This window comes from Coregonus clupeaformis, chromosome 14, assembly GCF_020615455.1.
Source record: "Coregonus clupeaformis isolate EN_2021a chromosome 14, ASM2061545v1, whole genome shotgun sequence".
Classification (NCBI taxonomy): Eukaryota; Metazoa; Chordata; class Actinopteri; order Salmoniformes; family Salmonidae; genus Coregonus; species Coregonus clupeaformis.
In genome coordinates this window covers 14,375,919-14,393,563 of record NC_059205.1, presented here as the reverse complement: position 1 = coordinate 14,393,563, position 17,645 = coordinate 14,375,919, and the positions used below count along the sequence as shown (strand labels likewise).

The window sequence follows — 17,645 nt, the reverse complement described above, 5'->3', positions numbered from 1 at the left end:
CACCGAGGCCTGTACTCTGGAGCGGGATCGATTTGGAGGTGGAGGGTCCATCATGGTCTGGGGCGGTGTGTCACAGCATCATCGGACTGAGCTTGTTGTCATTGCAGGCAATCTCAACGCTGTGCGTTACAGGGAAGACATCCTCCTCCCTCATGTGGTACCCTTCCTGCAGGCTCATCCTGACATGACCCTCCAGCATGACAATGCCACCAGCCATACTGCTCGTTCTGTGCGTGATTTCCTGCAAGACAGGAATGTCAGTGTTCTGCCATGGCCAGCGAAGAGCCCGCATCTCAATCCCATTGAGCACGTCTGGGACCTGTTGGATCGGAGGGTGAGGGCTAGGGCCATTCCCCCCAGAAATGTCCGGGAACTTGCAGGTGCCTTGGTGGAAGAGTGGAGTAACATATACAGTTGATTCATATACATTCTTGTAGGTGTGAACATAGCTACTGAGCAAAGTACGGGTGTCTCTCAACAACTGTTTTTAATTTGTATACATCAGTAAGTCTCTTTAAGGCTTCATCAGTCCAATGGTAGCAGAGGCAGTGAACATACACACACACAAGCTGCAGACATACACATTCAGTCAGTCAGTCAAGCACGCACACACACACACACACACACACACACATCTTCTCAGTGCAGTTGGTATCAGTCCAGTCTGTTGTTACGGTAACGGCTACCCTCGTACTCTCCTTCATTGGATCTGTTCATCCGCTGGCGAATCCTCAGCTGCTTCAGGCGGTTCTTATCCACCTCTCTCTTCATCAGGATGAACCCTATTATACCTGCAGGGAGACCTATCATCCTACACAGAGAGAGAGAGAGAGAGAGAGGGGAAAGAGAGCGAGAGAGAATGGGAACTTACCAAAGGGGTTATTCACCTGAATACAATATCAAATTGTCAGCCGTTTCTATACAATAGAAATCTGAATATAAACCACGTTAGAGAACAAAGGGTCTCTCACCAGGCATATCCGATCTTCATCATGGGGTTCTTGGCCTTTCTCGTGGGGATGTACACTGGTCCCTCCTCCTCAGTCTCTTCCTTTTGCTCTTTCAGCGTGTCAGTCGTTTTCTGCTGATCAGCGCTTCTCGGCTGTTCTGTTTTGGTGCTGATCAGTGTCGGCCTGGTGGTGGTCAGTGGTCGGTAGAGTCGGGTGAGACACCAGGGAGGAATGCACCTCAGAGCCTGTAACTTGATCGGGCACCTCTGTGTCCATAGTGACCGGCCTGGGATCTGACACAAACCTAAAACAGTGAGCGTACTGGTCAGGTCAAATAATTCTAGCCTTCGGAATCAGCTGCCCCAGTATCTGTGCGTTAGAGATGTTGACGATGAGTATGACGGGTCTCCTCTCTAACGCCTAGGAATCCCTGATTCAAACTCCCATTAGACAGCTTTGCAAGCGTTACGTCAAAATACGTTCGTTACTCACCAAATATGGAGTTTCGCTGAGCAATCATCTTCATTTACTCCCGATACGGCCGGTATGTACTTCCAAAATAGGTCTAAATAAAAATGTACAAACAACCGAAAAAATGCCTCTTCGGTACCTCCAATGTACTGAGCGGTTGTAGCCTTCCGACCTGTGCATTGCAGTCATGAGTGATTTACATTGGAGGAGCCGAATAGGCATTTTGTCGGTTATTTGTAAATGCTTATTTATACCTTTTTTGAAGTACATACAAATACAATTTTATTTGTCACATGCGCCGAATACAACGGGTGTAGACTTTACCGTGAAATGCTTGGTTACGAGCCCTTCCCAACGATGCAGAGTTTAAACAATTATAATACAAAGACAAATAGTAACACATTAATATAAAACAGAAGAATGGAGCTATAAACAGGGAATACCAGTACCATATCAATGTGAAGGGGTACGAGGTATTTGAGGTAGATACAGCATGTACATGAAGGCATGGTAAAGTGACTAGGCATCAGGACAGATAATAATAAGAGTAAAATAGAGAACAGAGTGGCAGCATATGAGGAGTGTGTGTGTGTGTGTATTTGTGTTGTGTCGGTATGTGCGTGTGTTATGTGTGGGCGTATGTAGTGTATGTGAATGTGTGTGGGTTTTGTGTGAGAGTGTCAGTGTAGTGTGTGTGTGAGTGTGTATATAGTGCGTACATACAGTGAACTCCAAAAAAGTATTGGGACCAGTAGCACATTTGTTGTTGTTTTGGCTCTGTACTTCAGCCCTTTGGTTGAAATGACACAATGACTATGACGTTAAAAGTGCAGACTGTCAGCTTTAATTTGAGGGTATTTTCATCCCTATCGGGTGAACAGTTTCGAAATTACACAATTTTCTGTACATAGTCCCCCCACTTTAGGGGACCAAAGGTATTGGGACAAATTCACTTGTGTATTAAAGTAGTAAAAAGTTTAGTCATTGAGTGCTATGAATATGGGACTGTTATGGGATATGTCCTGTTCCTTGTAAGCGGTACCTCTAGCCTTTAGCCCAGTGTTTGGATACGTTCGTATAGTCACTGTGGGGATGACGTTGTCTATGCACTTATTGATGAAGCCCGTGACTGATATGGTAAACTCCTCAATGCTATCGGATGAAACCCGGAACATCTTCCTGTCTGTGCTAGCAAAACAGTCTTTTATCCTCGCGTCTGCTTCATCTGACCACTTCCTGTTTGAGCTTTTGTTTGTATAAAAGAAGCAGGATAGTAAGAGTTGCGATCAAATTTGCCTAAGGGAGGGTCGAATAAAAGTGTTCTAGAGTTTTAGCGCCCCTAGTGGCGCAGGAGCCGTGTTGGTAAAAGTGAGGTAGAACGGTTTTAAGTCTCCCCATGTTAATGTCTCCACCCACAAGAAATGCTGCCTCTGGGTGAGCAGTTTCTTGTTTGTTTATGGCCCCATTCAGTTCATTCAGTGTCAGTGGTGTTGGCTTGTGGAGGGATGTAGACAGCCGTGATAATTATGGATGAGAACTCTCTTGGTAGAGAAAAGTCTGCAGCTTCCCATGTGGTATACTATATCAGTTGAGCGAAAGCTCGACATTTCCTTCACAATGGAAACAGCACACAAGTTGTTGTTTATGAAGAGGCACACCCCTCCCCCTTGGACTTGCCCGAGGCCTCCTTCGTCCGATTGTGCTGCTGCATGGAGAAACCACTGAGTTCTACATACATAGTCATCCAGCCACATCTCTGCAAGGCATATCATATTGCAGCTTTTCAAGTTTCTCTGATTGGAGAGTCGCGAACGAAGCTCATCCATCTTATTCTCGAGTGACTAGACATTTGCCAATAGAACGGAGGGGAGTGCCGATCGATATTCTCTTTGTCTCAGTTTTACAAGGATGCCGACTCGTCTGCTGCATCTACGCCTGCAGTGTTTTGGTAGCCCATGAAACAATGGAATGAACAAGGGAACAGCTGAGTCGGAGTTGAAGTCAGATTTGAAGTCGAAATCGAGGTTAGTAACTGTCGATTCTTTGTGGTTCTGTATAATCTGAGGGAAATATGTGTCTAATACGGTCATACATTTGGCAGGAGGTTAGGAAGTGCAGCTCAGTTTCCACCTAATTTTGTGGGAAGTGGGCACATAGCCTGTCTTCTCTCTCGGTCTGCCCAAGGCGACCTCTCTCAATAGCAAAGCTATGCTCATTGAGTCTGTACATAATCAAAGCGTTCCTTCATTTTGTGTCAGTCACAGTGATCAGGTATCCTGCTTCTGTGTACTCTGTTTAGGGCCAAATAGCATTCCAATTTGCTTTGTTTTTTGTTTAGCTCTTTCCAATGTGTCAAGTAATTATCTTTTTGTTTTCTCATGATTAGGTTGGGTCTAATTGTGTTGCTGTCCTGTGGCTCTGTGGGGTCTGCTTGTGTTTGTGAACAGAGCCCCGGGACCAGCTTGCTGAGGGGACTCTTCTTTAGGTTAATCTCTCTGTAGGTGATGGCTTTGTTATGGAAGGTTTGGGAATCACTTCCTTTTAGGTGGTTGTAGAATTTAACGACTCTTTTCTGGATGTTGATAATTAGCGGGTATCGTTCTAATTCTGCTCTGTGTGCATTATTTGGTGTTTTACGTTGTATACAGAGGACATTTTTGCAGAATTCTGCATGCAGTCTCAATTTGGTGTTTGTCCCATTTTGTGAATTCTTGGTTGGTGAGATGTCCCCAGACCCATATAATTAGGAATTAGAATACTAGAATGGACATGAACCTTCTTATGATGGTCCAAAGGTCAGCCATGTTGGTCAAGGAGTTGGTCAACCATGATTTTTTCAGTGCTGTGATAAGATAGTGTTATCTGCACTGTGTGAAGAACCTTGGCGTGACCCTGGACAACACCCTCCGCTAACATCAAAGCGGTGACCCGATCCTGCAGGTTCATGCTCTACAACATTCGCAGAGTACGACCCTACCTTACACAGAAAGCGGCACAGGTCCTAATCCAGGCACTTGTCATCTCCCGTCTGGATTACTGCAACTCGCTGTTGGCTGGGCGCCCTGCCTGTGCCATTAAACCCCTAACAATTATCCAGAACGCTGCAGTCCGTCTGGTGTTCAACCTTCCCAAGTTCTCTCATGTCACCCCGCTCCTCCGCACACTCCACTGGCTTCCAGTTGAAGCTCGCATCTACTACAAAACCATGGTGCTTGCCAACGGAGCTGTGAGGGGAACGGCACCTCCTTACCTTCAGGCTCTGATTAGACCCTACACCCAAACGAGGGCACTACATTCATCCACCGCTGGCCTGCTAGCCCCCCTACCTCTACGGAAGCACAGTTCCCGCTCAGCCCAGTCAAAGCTATTCGCTGCTCTGGCACCCCAATTGTGGAACAAGCTCCCCCACGACAGCGGAGTCACTGACCACCTTCCGGAGACACTTGAAACCCTACCTATTTAAGGAATACCTGGAATAGTATAACAGTAATCCTTCTATCCCCCCCTCCCCCACAAAAAAAAAGGGTGGTTGTCCCACTGGCTATCCTAAGTTGAATGCACCAATTTGTAAGTCGCTCTGGATAAGAGCGTCTGCTAAATTACTTAAATGTAAATGTAAAATGTGTGTTAACTAGCTAGCCAGCCAGTTTTAGAGGAATGATTCAATATTTTTTTTTCAAATTAATTGCCAATATTCAATTAAAGCAATGCAGTCAATCCACAGTCATACACTGTCTCAAATCAGATGATGATAGGACTTAGACAAGTTGTAAATGCAATGAGTACTGATATTGTATCATAATAGCACTCACAGCTTTCCAAGAAAACTGAATCTGATACATTTATGGTGTTTACATGTACAGTATTTTAGAGGCTATTTATAAGGAAAATTGGTATAAAACACAAACTGTATTTATAATAACATGACAATATTTAAGGTTGACTATAATTCCATTACAAAATTTCTGATACATCACATAAGTATAAGTAAAAGCAGAAAATTTTGCAACGCCAGTGTTGTGGGTTCGATTCCCACAGGGAGCCAGTATGAAAAATAAAAAAATAATGTATGCACTCACTAACTGTAAGTAGTTCTAGATAAGAGCGTCTGCTAATTGACTAAAATGTAAATGTAAAATTCATCACCTATGCCTCTACTGCCATTCACTACAATTAGACTGGTTTTGGGTTTCTCCCTGACCAAGAGTGCGTTCGTAAATTTATTCTGGCTATCTACTCCGATTTCAGAGAACTCTCGTTTGAGTGTGCCAGAGCGCAGAATATCTGATGAATTTACGAACGCCCATCACCCGTTTAATATTGCCGTGTCAGTAAACATCGGCAAAAAAAGGTAATTAAATTGTTGCCAGCAGCACATTTACAGTCACCAACGCTGTGGATAACATGAAAACAGCCTAACCAGCTCTGCTACGGCGAGTAAAATGGTCAGTGTGAGGTGTTCTCTCATTTATGTCTGAGAGTAGCTAGCAAGTTAGCCAACGATAGTCAGTTTGGGTTCTTGACTGCGGTTGTGAGGTCAAAACGCTCTGATCAACTCTACTCCTCGGCCAGATCGTCCAGTGTGCCCTCTGAACGCTCCGAGAGAGAAACGCTCTGAATTTACGAACGGACAATCTGACAACGCTCTGGATTTACGAACGCCCAGAGCGCACTCTGGTACTCCAGATTGAATTTACGAACACACCTCAACATGGCTGCCATTTTAGCCCCATTATGGAACTTAAAGTTTATGATATCCGCTCTAGTAATTGTATAGGATCTCTATATCAGGTAGAGGGCAATCGGTTCTATAACTTTTTAAAGTATTTTTTAGCCAGATCCTAATTTGGATGCCGAATTTTATGTTCCTTTTTGACAGTGTAGAAGGCCCTTGCCTTGTCTCTCAGATCGTTCACAGCTTTGTGGAAGTTACCCCTGGTGTTGATGTTTTCATTTGACCTGTGTTTTCAAACCTGTGCAGCAGGTGAAGGACAGCAGACAAGGAGAGGAACACCCGTTACATGATAATTACATTACCTAAAAACTGCTGACACCCTCTGTTTATGTGTTATATCGAAATAAATGTTTTTTTTTTAGCAGTTCAGAATAAACATACCTTTAAACATCACCGACCTCGCAAGCTTCCTACAGGGTGCCGCCATCTTGTGCAAAAGTGGAGTCTGCTTGAGCATGCGCAAAGCGCCATTCATGCTTTCTACAGCCCTCTGCTGTCACCTAACGGACGATTCACCGAGAGATTTGTCAGCCAGTGTCATTAGGGTTGGTAGATTTATCAGTGGAAAATAAAGCATGATCATCTTTGGCTATATTCATTCATTACGATCATCATCATATCAACTCCAACTAGGTATAAATGTGATCCCCCTCCACCCAGGTTAATAACTTCATTATCTTTGCTAAATGTTTACTGCAGGGGTGTCAAACTCATTTCGACCCGGGGGCTGCATTCCGTCTTCAACGACGTCCAGAGGGCCATACTGAAAATGTGTTACATTTCCTCGCTGTAAAAATGTGCTCAAAATAGTCCTATAATCATCCTTCTGGGAATTTTCAATGCTCCCCGACTGTCTTGCTTTCATTTGGGTGAATATTAGCGAGCTGGACAGTCAAGAAACTATATGAATGTAGGTCCATAATAATTTATACAGTTTCGATTTGGTTTTAGTCATTTTAAAGTATATTGCGTTCGTTTTCCCTGAAACATCACTGGCCACAGGGAGGGCATTAACAGCACCACACATTTGATTATTCTTCGTTTTTTGGGGAAGCATTTTTCCACATGCTACAACAGTTATTTCTATTTTTTTATACAAAAAATATGCATAATATGCTAGACTTTTAATTTGTGTGTATTATTTTATACATATATACATTTAACATAGGAAGTAAAACCACACTAGTCAGAGGATTAACATCATGTTAACTGAGGAGACCCACAAACAGCCATATGCCAGTTAATGCTCTGGAGAAATCAGAGCAACATATTTACATTATTCACCTGTCTACAATAATACAAATAAAAGGTTTAAAACAGGCCAGAGTTGATAAAAACTCTATAAAGCAGGAATAAAATTAAACATGACAAAAGTTGAGAATGTAATTACACTGACCAACATTCAATAAAAACAGTCTTGAATTGGGAGTCCAACGTAAAAGCCATAGAAAGAGAGAGGCGATTGAGAAGGAGGGGGAAAGGGTAGGGAGGGAGTTGACCACCAGACTCATGAGATGAGTCTAGTCCTCCAGAGTGTAGTTGGGGTTGACGACCAGAACTTCTTCCTGTGCCTCTGTCTCTGACCCTTTCAGCCCCCCCTGAGACAGCTCTATCAGGATATGATCCTAGAGATGGAGAGAGAGAAGAAAAACGAGAGAGTTAGTGAAGATGTCTGTTGGACATAAGGTTTGTAAAGGTGTTATTACTCTGACTCAATGGTGCAATGGGTATGTGTGTGTGTGTGTGTGTGTGTGTGTACTTACGTAGTGCACTAGTCGGTGTAGGACTTTCTCTATCAGGCTCTTCTTGTTGATGAGTTCCTCTTCTGAGTCAATCTCTGACTCCATCTCCTTCAGATACCAGTTGATTACTGCAGTCTTCTTCAACTCCTCTTCCTCCTCAGCTGCACACACAGGTAAACAGTTAACCACTGCATAACACACTGTCCACATGTAGAATGTGTGTGTTTGTGTGCCTTACCCTCTTCGGCCCTGCGGAGATGCAGCACCAGCAGGTTGGAGATGCGGCGGTACTCTGGGAAGGTCAGACGCAGCGATGGCTTGGAGCTGCTGTCAGAGTGGGCGTTCACAACGTTGGTGTGTTCGTTAACTCCGTTGGTGTGGCTGTTAGTTCCGTTGGAGTGGCTGTTCATTCCATCAACGTGCCCGTTCACCTGGCCATTTACTCCATTCACTCCGTCAGGAACGTCATGACCTGCAGAGAGGACAGAGAGGTTTCAGTACATGTAAATATCTGGAGTAAAGCTGCAGTAGTACTATTTGTTGTGTGGTTGTGTGTGAGTATGTACCGTTCTCGCCCTCCTCTTCCTCCATCTCCTGGTCCTGTTCCAGATTGATGTCAGGTGTCTCCACTCTGATGATGGACTTATTCAGCAGGCGGAATGCCTCCTTCACGTGCTTAGGCTGGACCTGCAGGGAACAACAAATAACACACACTTTATGACAGAACACCCTAAACACTTTATTAGCACACAATCTATGACAAACCAATAGAGCAAACTTGATCAATCCTTCAGGACAGAACCAAACTCTAAACACAGGTTTTGGGAGCAGAAAGCAGTTGTGCGAGCATTGTGCGTATAAGTTATGTGTACGTTGGGTATTAGTTGTGTGTACGTTAAGTATAAGTTGTGTGACCTCTAACCTCATCACAGCAGTGCATGCGGGCCATGCCCTCAGAGAGGCGGATCATGCTCTCCAGCTGCCGCACTGTGATTCGCCAGGCCGACTTGGCCACGCCCCCAGAGCCGTCGCGCTGACGCAGCCGTTTGTACTGCTCCACGATGAACTCCTCTGACTCACCAGAGATCTATGCAAAAACACAAATTAACCCACATTAGTTCTGCTCCATTGGAATTGGGCATAAGCCTTATCTATCACGGCACAGAAACACAGACATTGGATATGTTTACATGCATTCAATAATACGATTATTGTGAATACTCAGATTAATATAATACTTCAATTAAAACATTTACATGCTTTGCAAGAAGAAGGACGCATCTGAAATCAGGCTACATTTTCAGAACTCACTTCACTGGCGCAAATGAGAGGCTCGCGCTAGCACATGCGCAGATCCAATACACCGCTGGAACTCCGATTAAGGTGATTACATGTCCTAATATTTCAAAAGATTGCTTAAAAATCAAGGTGTTTTAATCAGCGTATGCTTACTTCAATTATGACCGGACGCCGATTAAAGGGAAAATCAAAAACAGTGGGTCTTTTTTTCATTAATCCACAGTTGATACAGCCCCAAAATTATGTCAGCAGTCATGTTTTCAAGATATTGGACATTCAAGAAGCAAAGTGTCATCAGCATGATGATGAAAAATGCATCATATGATAATCAGAGTAAGGTGTTTACATGACTAATGCCATACTCGGCCTATTGCCATAATCAGTTTAATATCGAATTATTAGTGTGCATGTAAATGTACTCAGTGTGACAATCCTTGAAGCACACACATTTCATTTACCTTGGGTTTGAACTGTCGGGCGAAGAGCAGGTATCGTCTGATCTCATCCAGAGAGTAGAGTCTGTTAACTGAGTTCTCAATGCGAGAGTGCAGGTCCACGATACGCCTGGCTATGGCATAGTCTGTCACCTACACACACACATATATTTCCATTAGTAATTATACACACACACACACACACACCATTTGTCACATACACACACACAAATGTTCCCTCTTACACACAAACACACACCTCATTGCAGTCGTCCACAAGGATGAAGAAGAGGTCGAAGCGGCTCATGATGGGAGCGGACAGGTTGACGTTCTGTTTCAGACTCTTGCTGCGGTCGTAGCGACCACCGACTGGGTTAGCAGCCGCCAGGATGGACGTACGGGCATTCAGAGTGGCCTGGAGGAGAGGGACGGAGGTCAGAGGGAGCGTGTGTGTGTGTTCAATTCTACTTTAGTGAGTGTGTGTGAGGGTCTACCTTGACTCCAGCTTTAGTGATGGAGATGGTCTGTTGCTCCATGGCCTCATGGATGGCCACTTGGTCCCTCGTCTCCATCTTGTCAAACTCATCGATACAACACACACCCTGTCGACAAAGAGACGCACATCCCACTTTAAGCACAAAACACAAACTGAAATACAAACACACACACACCCCATCCTCAGCTCACACACACACACACACACTCACGTTGTCAGCGAGCATGAGAGCTCCGGCCTCGATGACGAACTCATGTGACTCCTCGTCTCGAACCACGGCTGCTGTTAAACCAGCTGCACTGCTGGCCTTCCCACTGGTATACACAGCCCTGGGACTGAACTCCTCCACATGCCTAAGAGAGAGGGGATAGTGTGTAAGGGGATAGGCCTGCGAGTGTACGTGTATAGTGTGGGTAGAAGGGGATGTGGAGGTGGTTTTGTGTGAGGGTTAGACAGGTATTGTAAAAGTGAATAGGGGTGTAGTGTGTAAGTACAGTTTACATACACTTAGGTTGGAGTCATTAAAACTTGTTTTTCAACCACTCCACAAATGTCTTGTTAACAAACTATAGTTTTGGCAAGTCGGTTAGGACATCTACTTTGTGCATGACACAAGTCATTTTTCCAACAATTGTTTACAGACAGATTATTTCACTTATAATTCACTGTATCACAATTCCAGTGGGTCAGAAGTTTACATACACTAAGTTGACTGTGCCTTTAAACAGCTTGGCAAATTCCAGAAAATGATGTCATGGCTTCAGAAGCATCTGATAGGCTAATTGACATCATTTGAGTCAATTGGAGGTGTACCTCTGGATGTATTTCAAGGCCAACCTTCAAACTCAGTGCCTCTTTGCTTGACATCATGGGAAAATCAGCCAAGACCTCAGAAAAAATGTTGTAGACCTCCACAAGTCTGGTTCATCCTTGGGAGCAATTTCCAAACGCCTGAAGGTACCATGTTCATCTGTACAAACAACAGTACACAAGTATAAACACCATTGGACCACGCAGCCGTCATACCACTCAGGAAGGAGACGCATTCTGTCTCCTAGAGATGAACGTACTTTGGTGCGAAAAGTGCAAATCAATCCCAGAATAAACAAGTCCTATATATCGACATAACCTGAAAGGCCGCTCAGCAAGGAAGAAGCCACTGCTCCAAAACCGCCATAAAAAAGCCAGACTACGGTTTGCAACTGCACATGGGGACAAAGATCGTACTTTTTGGAGAAATGTCCTCTGGTCTGATGAAACAAAAATAGAACTGTTTGGCCATAATGACCATCGTTATGTTTAGAGGAAAAAGGGAGACCTTGCTAGCCGAAGAACGCCATCCCAACCGTGAAGCACGGGGGTGGCAGCATCATGATGTGGGGGTGCTTTGCTGCAGGAGGGACTGGTGCACTTCACAAAATAGATGGTATCATGAGGAAGGAAAATTATGTGGATATATTGAAGCAACATCTCAAGACATCAGTCAGGAAGTTAAAGCTTGGTCGCAAATGGGTCTTCCAAATGGACATTGACCCCAAGCATACTTCCAAAGTTGTGGCAAAATGGCTTAAGGACAACAAAGTCAAGGTATTGGAATGGCCGTCACAAATCCCTGACCTCAATCCTATAGAAAATGTGTGGGCAGAACTGAAAAAGCGTGTGCGAGCAAAGAGTCCGACAAACCTGACTCAATTACACCAGCTCTGTCAGGAGGAATGGGACAAAAATCACTCAACTTATTATGGGAAGCTTGTGGAAGGCTACCCGAAACGTTTGACCCAAGTTAAACAATTTAAAGGCAATGCTACCAAATACTAATTGAGTGTATGTAAACTTCTGACCCACTGGGAATGTGATGAAAGAAATAAAAGCTGAAATAAATCATTCTCTCTACTATTATTCTGACATTTCACATTCTTAAAATAAAGTGGTGATCCTAACTGACCTAAGACAGGGAATTTTTACTAGGATTAAATGTCAGGAATTGTGAAAAACTGAGTTTAAATGTATTTGGCTAAGGTGTATGTAAACTTCCGACTATAGGGTGGAGGGATTTTTGACAGAGGAGTCTCCTACATGTAAGTAGGTAATGTGGAGTGTATAGTGTGTAAGTGTATAGTGTGTAAGGGTCTTACTTGAGGAACTGGCTCTTGGCGGTAGAGGGGTCTCCTACGATGCAGACGTTTACATCTCCTCTGAGAGATGTTCCCTCCATGGTGGTCTTAGGAACACCCCCGAACAACATCAACAGGATACCGCGCTTCACCTCGTCATTACCTACACACACAAACACACATTTTACACACACACACACACACGTTATACATTTATTACACACACACATTATACAGATACACACACACACACAGAATACCACATGCAAAGGCTGTGTTTGTAGTAATAGTGTAGTACTGACCGTGTATGGTGGGAAAGAGGCTGGTGCCGAGGTTGTGGTAGAGGTTCTTGTCTTGGCTCATCTCAAACACCTTTTCCCACTCCTGAACTGACATCTGGCTCTTGATGCTCTCCGCTGTCTGATCCTCATCACGCAGCTCCTTCCCTCCAAACTATACACACGATTACAACTCCCTTCAAACAAATGTCGTACATGCATGCATAATATGTATACTAGTTTGTTACCTGAGGTAGTGTGTATGTGGGTGTGTGTCTCCAGTATTGGATGAGCATCTGTTTGTGTGTGTCTCGAGGTTTGAGTGAGCGTGTCGTACCCTAGGGTTGGTAGGAGCCACATGGCAGGCGAGGAAGGCCAGTCTGTAGGACAGCTCTCTGACTCCCAGGGCTTTAAGACCGCGAAGACCCTCGTTCTCATAACCCTGTCTCCCTCCTACACGGGAACTGGTCTCCGCCCGCACACCTAGAAAGAGAGAGAGTGAGAGATGGGAAATGTGTCATGCCAGTGTGTGAACTGTGTACGTGTCATGTGTATGTGTATCAGCGTGTGTACATACCTGCGGTGCTGAGCTGGGAGACGTCGGGCACCACTATGAGTGAGCCAGTGATGTCACAGCGGTCTCCGGCCTGGGCCGTCTCTACAGCCTCAGCCCTCAGAATCACCTCTAGGGAGCGCGGGATGGACCCTCTGGGCAGCTCTGCCTGGGTCTCCTGGATACGTACCTACACACAGCGGTTAAGACACGAGCGTAAGACACACAGAAGTGTCAGAACAGACAACAAACACAATCACACACACGCGTGCCATCCTACCTTCTGGAAGTCAATGAATTTGGAGCGGTGTGTGTCGAGGTGGAAGCGAGCGCGGTTGCTGCAGACGGGGTTCCTGCAGACGGTGGGCGGGGCGTACTTGAACTGCTGGGGCACGTCCGGACACACCCCCTGGCAGTCCAGACACAGGAATGTCCCACTCACCTGAAGGACACAGAACAGAGAGGATCAGACACAGATGTCACACAGCTAAAGATTGTTCAGGAATCATATCTGCACTGGGGCCGTCATTAACTATCCTCAATACTAACTAGCTCTATACTAGGGTATACGGTGTGTGCAACTCACCAGTTCTGGGTGTACAGGGTGTGTCCTCACCACCTGAGCACTGATGCGCACCAGAGAACCAATACGCAGGGAGGACAGCTCACGGATCCTATAACACAAAACAAGGACTGTTAGATCACACACAAAACATCTTACACAACAGAGCCTGTCAGAACACTATTTGTGTGACTTGTAACTTCTGTCAGGTATGTGTCTTACTTGTGTCTGGTGGGCAGGTCCTGGATGGCCAAATAGAACTCCTTATTCACAGGGACATTCCCATGATCCCTAGCAAAGTTCCTCACCGCACGACAGAGGAAGGGATATACTCTGGAGAGAAGGAGAGATAGAAGGAGAAACAAAAGGAGAAAGAGTTTGTTAGCTGGACAGAGTAATGTTAAGATCATCAATAACACGAGCTAACACTCAAAGTTCTAGGAAGGTTCTAAGTGCTCTGTTAAGCTCGATTCAGATACACATTAGCCGACAAAAGGAAAGACGAGACAAAACTAGCCAGTTTTAGAATTTTGTGTTGTAGAACAGCTGACTAAAGATGGGCATTAAGATCAAAAAGACAGGTGGTTGAGACCGTTTACGGTGTCTCTTTACAATGACGTGATACAACTTTGATACAAAATTGCCACTTGTTGTAGCAAGCAAGTATCATTAAATGCATTCACCAGAAACAGGGCATACTTTGTGACTTGTCAGATAAATATCTGCAAGCTAGCGTAGCTCAACTGCAGCAAAATAGATAGCTAGCTGTCTGCTTGGCTAGCTAGCTAGCTGCTTGGCTACACACAGAACGTCAGCGCACTGTTCTTTGATTGGCTAAACGGATCCATCTCATCACAAGTCATTAGATAAGATTTGACATGTTGAATCTTGGAAACTTCCGCAGCCGACATGAAACTTTCTAAAACTAGACCGTTCAGATCAAGCAAACTTTGTTCTAAAACTGCATAAAACCGTCTCGTCTCCTCTCAGCTGTTGTATCTGAACTGAGCTTTAGAGTTTGGGAAGGTCTTATGAAGGTCTATGACCGAAATGTCACACAGTTTTTTATGGATTTATAATAAATGCCTTTTTTATGGATAGAGTGTCTCGCCTCTTCTGATGGGTTTAGAGAAGGAAAATCTGATCCTAGATCTGTAACTACCTGTAGAACTCCTCCTGGATGGTGGTTGCCAGTTCCTGGTTAAATCCTTCCAGATCAGTGAAGGAGACCAACAGAGTGTTTCTCTCAGGCCTGATCAGCTCCTCAGCATCATGGACATACTTCACCTCACCGTCTGATGTCTGGTACCTACACACACACACAAATACAACAAATATAAGAGTGGCGCCGGAGAAGATGGCTGCCGTTTTACAGCCCTCTAACCAATTGTACTATTATGTGTGTTTTCCCCCACCCCATCCCATCCCCCTCTTTTACGCTGCTGCTACTCTGTTTATTATTTATGCATAGTCACTTTAACTCTACCCACATGTACATATTACCTCAATTACCTTGATTAGCCGGTGCCCCCGCACATTGACTCTGTACCGGTACCCCCCTGTATATAGCCTCCCTACTGCTATTTTATTTTACTGCTGCTCTTTAATAATTTGCTTTTATTTTTTTACTTACCACTTTTTTTATTTTACTTTTTCTTTAAAAAACTGCATTATTGGATAAGGGCTTGTAAGTAAGCATTTCACTGTAATGTCTACACCTGTTGTATTCGGCGCATGTGGCAAATAAAATTTAGATTTTAGTTGTATTAATCGTATGTCTCCCATTTTCATGTATATCTGATGTATAAGGTTATTAGAGGACTCATATGAGACTAGACTGGCTATGTGCACATCTTGACCAACTTCAAGGCGCTTGTTAGCTAGCTAGCTTGCTAAGTTTGAACAGCGCCCCCCCTTTATTTTTTTTAATAAAGATGCGATTAAAAACGTTTACTGTAGCACAGGGGTTCCCAAACGCCAAGCGCCACGTCTATTTCTATGGGAATAAGCACTTGTTCATGACATTTACATTTTAGTCATTTAGCAGACGCTCTTATCCAGAGTGACTTACAGTTTAGTGAGTGCATACATTTTTTTTCTTCATATTGGCCCCCCCGTGGGGATCGAACCCCCAACCTGGCGCTGAGCTACACGGGGCTTCAAACTGTTCACACCCCTTTTGTTGGTGGAGATAATCTTCCTGTTTTAAAGCTAATTTTCTTGCAATTCTATACATTTTGCCATGTCTAATGTGTATTAATGTGATATTTGAGTGACTAAAAAATTACAACAATATCTATGGGCTAAAAAAAACTAAATGTAAAAACGTTAGCTGACATGGGCTAGTTGATTTGGACATTTCTGTTATAAATAGCTCTCTTAGGTATGCAATGACTAACATGACATGAGGAACTGATGATGCACTAAGTTACCCAATTTCGATATTGCACCTTGTGCATTCTACTATTACAACTTTTAAGAGTAAGTTTAAAGCCGGACTGAGTTCCCTAAAAAAATAGAAACACACATATATGTCTGAATATTATTCTATTTAATATATATAATATAATGTATATATAGTTTGGGAACCACTGCTGTAGCACACTGATTAATATAGTAAATCTAGACATAACATTGTTGTCTCTCTATGTTAAAGTTTTGCTAGCTATCCAATAGCTATTAGCTAGCTATAAGCTACCAGTTAGCTAACGTTAAGTACCAAGAAGAACAATAACATAATGTCGCTCACTCTTCTAAAAAAGCCTGGAAAAGCTTCTGGCATTTCTCTGCCAACTCGTCTTTCACCATCTGTCCCGCATTCTCCTGAGTCGGCTGTGCAAGATCCATCTTTTCACTGGATTAATACTGAAATATAAAATTGTTTCTAAAATCTCTTCAGTCTCCTCTTAACTAATGTTACCACGCACGCTGGAGAAGAGAAAGTGCACTTTTCGCGCGAAAACCAGGACCATGTGACGTTTGGGGCGACACAGTTGACCAATCCCATCGTTGTATCTTGACACCATGTAAAAGCCTGAAAGATTCTAGCCAATCAAATTTGGTACGCAAATATGAACAACCCCCTTTCCTCTTGTAGGAGCAACATTGTATGAAAAAAAAGCGCTTACCGGTTGAAGCTACTTCCAGAGTGATGGTGGGGTGCAGTTCTGCAGTTTCTCCACTGGAGGAAGCTGTTGAACTGATAGAGCAGGTTCTCAAGTGCAGCATTACTATATTTGCGTGTAGGTGTTGTAAAAACTGTCTGGTTTCGTGGTCTTCCACAGGGGAAGGACAAGGACCATAGCTTGTCAGTCCTCCCTGGCAAAGTGCCTTCCTCTCTCATCTCTCCTCTATAGAATACACAGTAGTCGACTCTTATCTGAACAAAGGACAGGTGAGAGCAACATGGAGATTGCTTATCACCTGCCATTCACCTGTCCAGCTTTTTCACATTAGTGCACTGAGTGCAGGTAAAGCAGAGTAGACAATGAGCCACTTTGGACTGTTGGGATGTACCTCTTGTTTTGTCTCCCTTACCTACAGTTGAAGTCAGAAGTTTACATACACCTGAGCCAAATACATTTAAACTCAGTTTTTCACAATTCCTGACATTTAATCCTAGTAAAAATGCCCTCTCTTAGGTCAGTTAGGATCACCACTTTATTTTAAGAATGTGAAATGTCAGAATAATAGTAGAGAGAATGATTTATTTCAGCTTTTATTTCTTTCATCACATTCCCAGTGGGTCAGAAGTTTACATACACTCAGTTAGTTTTTGGTAGCATTGCCTTTAAATTGTTTAACTTGGGTCAAACGTTACAGGTAGCCTTCCACAAGCTTCCCACAATAAGTTGGGTGAATTTTGGCCCATTCCTCCTGACAGAGCTGGTGTAACGGAGACAGGTTTGTAGGCCTCCTTGCTCGCACATGCTTTTTCAGTTCTGCCCACAAATGTTCAATAAGATTGAGGTCAGAGCTTTGTGATGGCCACTCCAATACCTTGACTTTGTT

General features: G+C 43.9%; 2 protein-coding genes across 2 annotated transcripts; both read right to left on the bottom strand.

Moving 5' to 3' along the window:
* Positions 1-468: 468 nt before the first annotated feature.
* si:ch73-71c20.5 (DUF4748 domain-containing protein) lies at positions 469-6,629 on the bottom strand. The gene is made up of 3 exons (XM_041896551.2): positions 6,538-6,629; positions 972-1,254; positions 469-811 (listed from the first exon to the last, which is right to left on the bottom strand). The coding sequence occupies exons 1-3, from the start codon at positions 6,611-6,613 to the stop codon at positions 655-657; spliced, it is 516 nt and encodes a 171-aa protein (XP_041752485.1). The 5' UTR covers positions 6,614-6,629; the 3' UTR covers positions 469-654.
* Positions 6,630-7,261: 632 nt separating this feature from the next.
* LOC121581145 (zygotic DNA replication licensing factor mcm6-B-like) lies at positions 7,262-16,562 on the bottom strand. Its single transcript, XM_041896550.2, has 18 exons — positions 16,384-16,562; positions 14,797-14,943; positions 13,857-13,967; positions 13,659-13,746; positions 13,353-13,514; positions 13,097-13,262; positions 12,857-13,002; positions 12,544-12,694; positions 12,263-12,404; positions 10,339-10,480; positions 10,126-10,233; positions 9,891-10,046; positions 9,656-9,784; positions 8,821-8,985; positions 8,465-8,585; positions 8,137-8,370; positions 7,920-8,059; positions 7,262-7,781 (listed from the first exon to the last, which is right to left on the bottom strand). The coding sequence occupies exons 1-18, from the start codon at positions 16,479-16,481 to the stop codon at positions 7,677-7,679; spliced, it is 2,511 nt and encodes an 836-aa protein (XP_041752484.2). The 5' UTR covers positions 16,482-16,562; the 3' UTR covers positions 7,262-7,676.
* Positions 16,563-17,645: the final 1,083 nt, after the last annotated feature.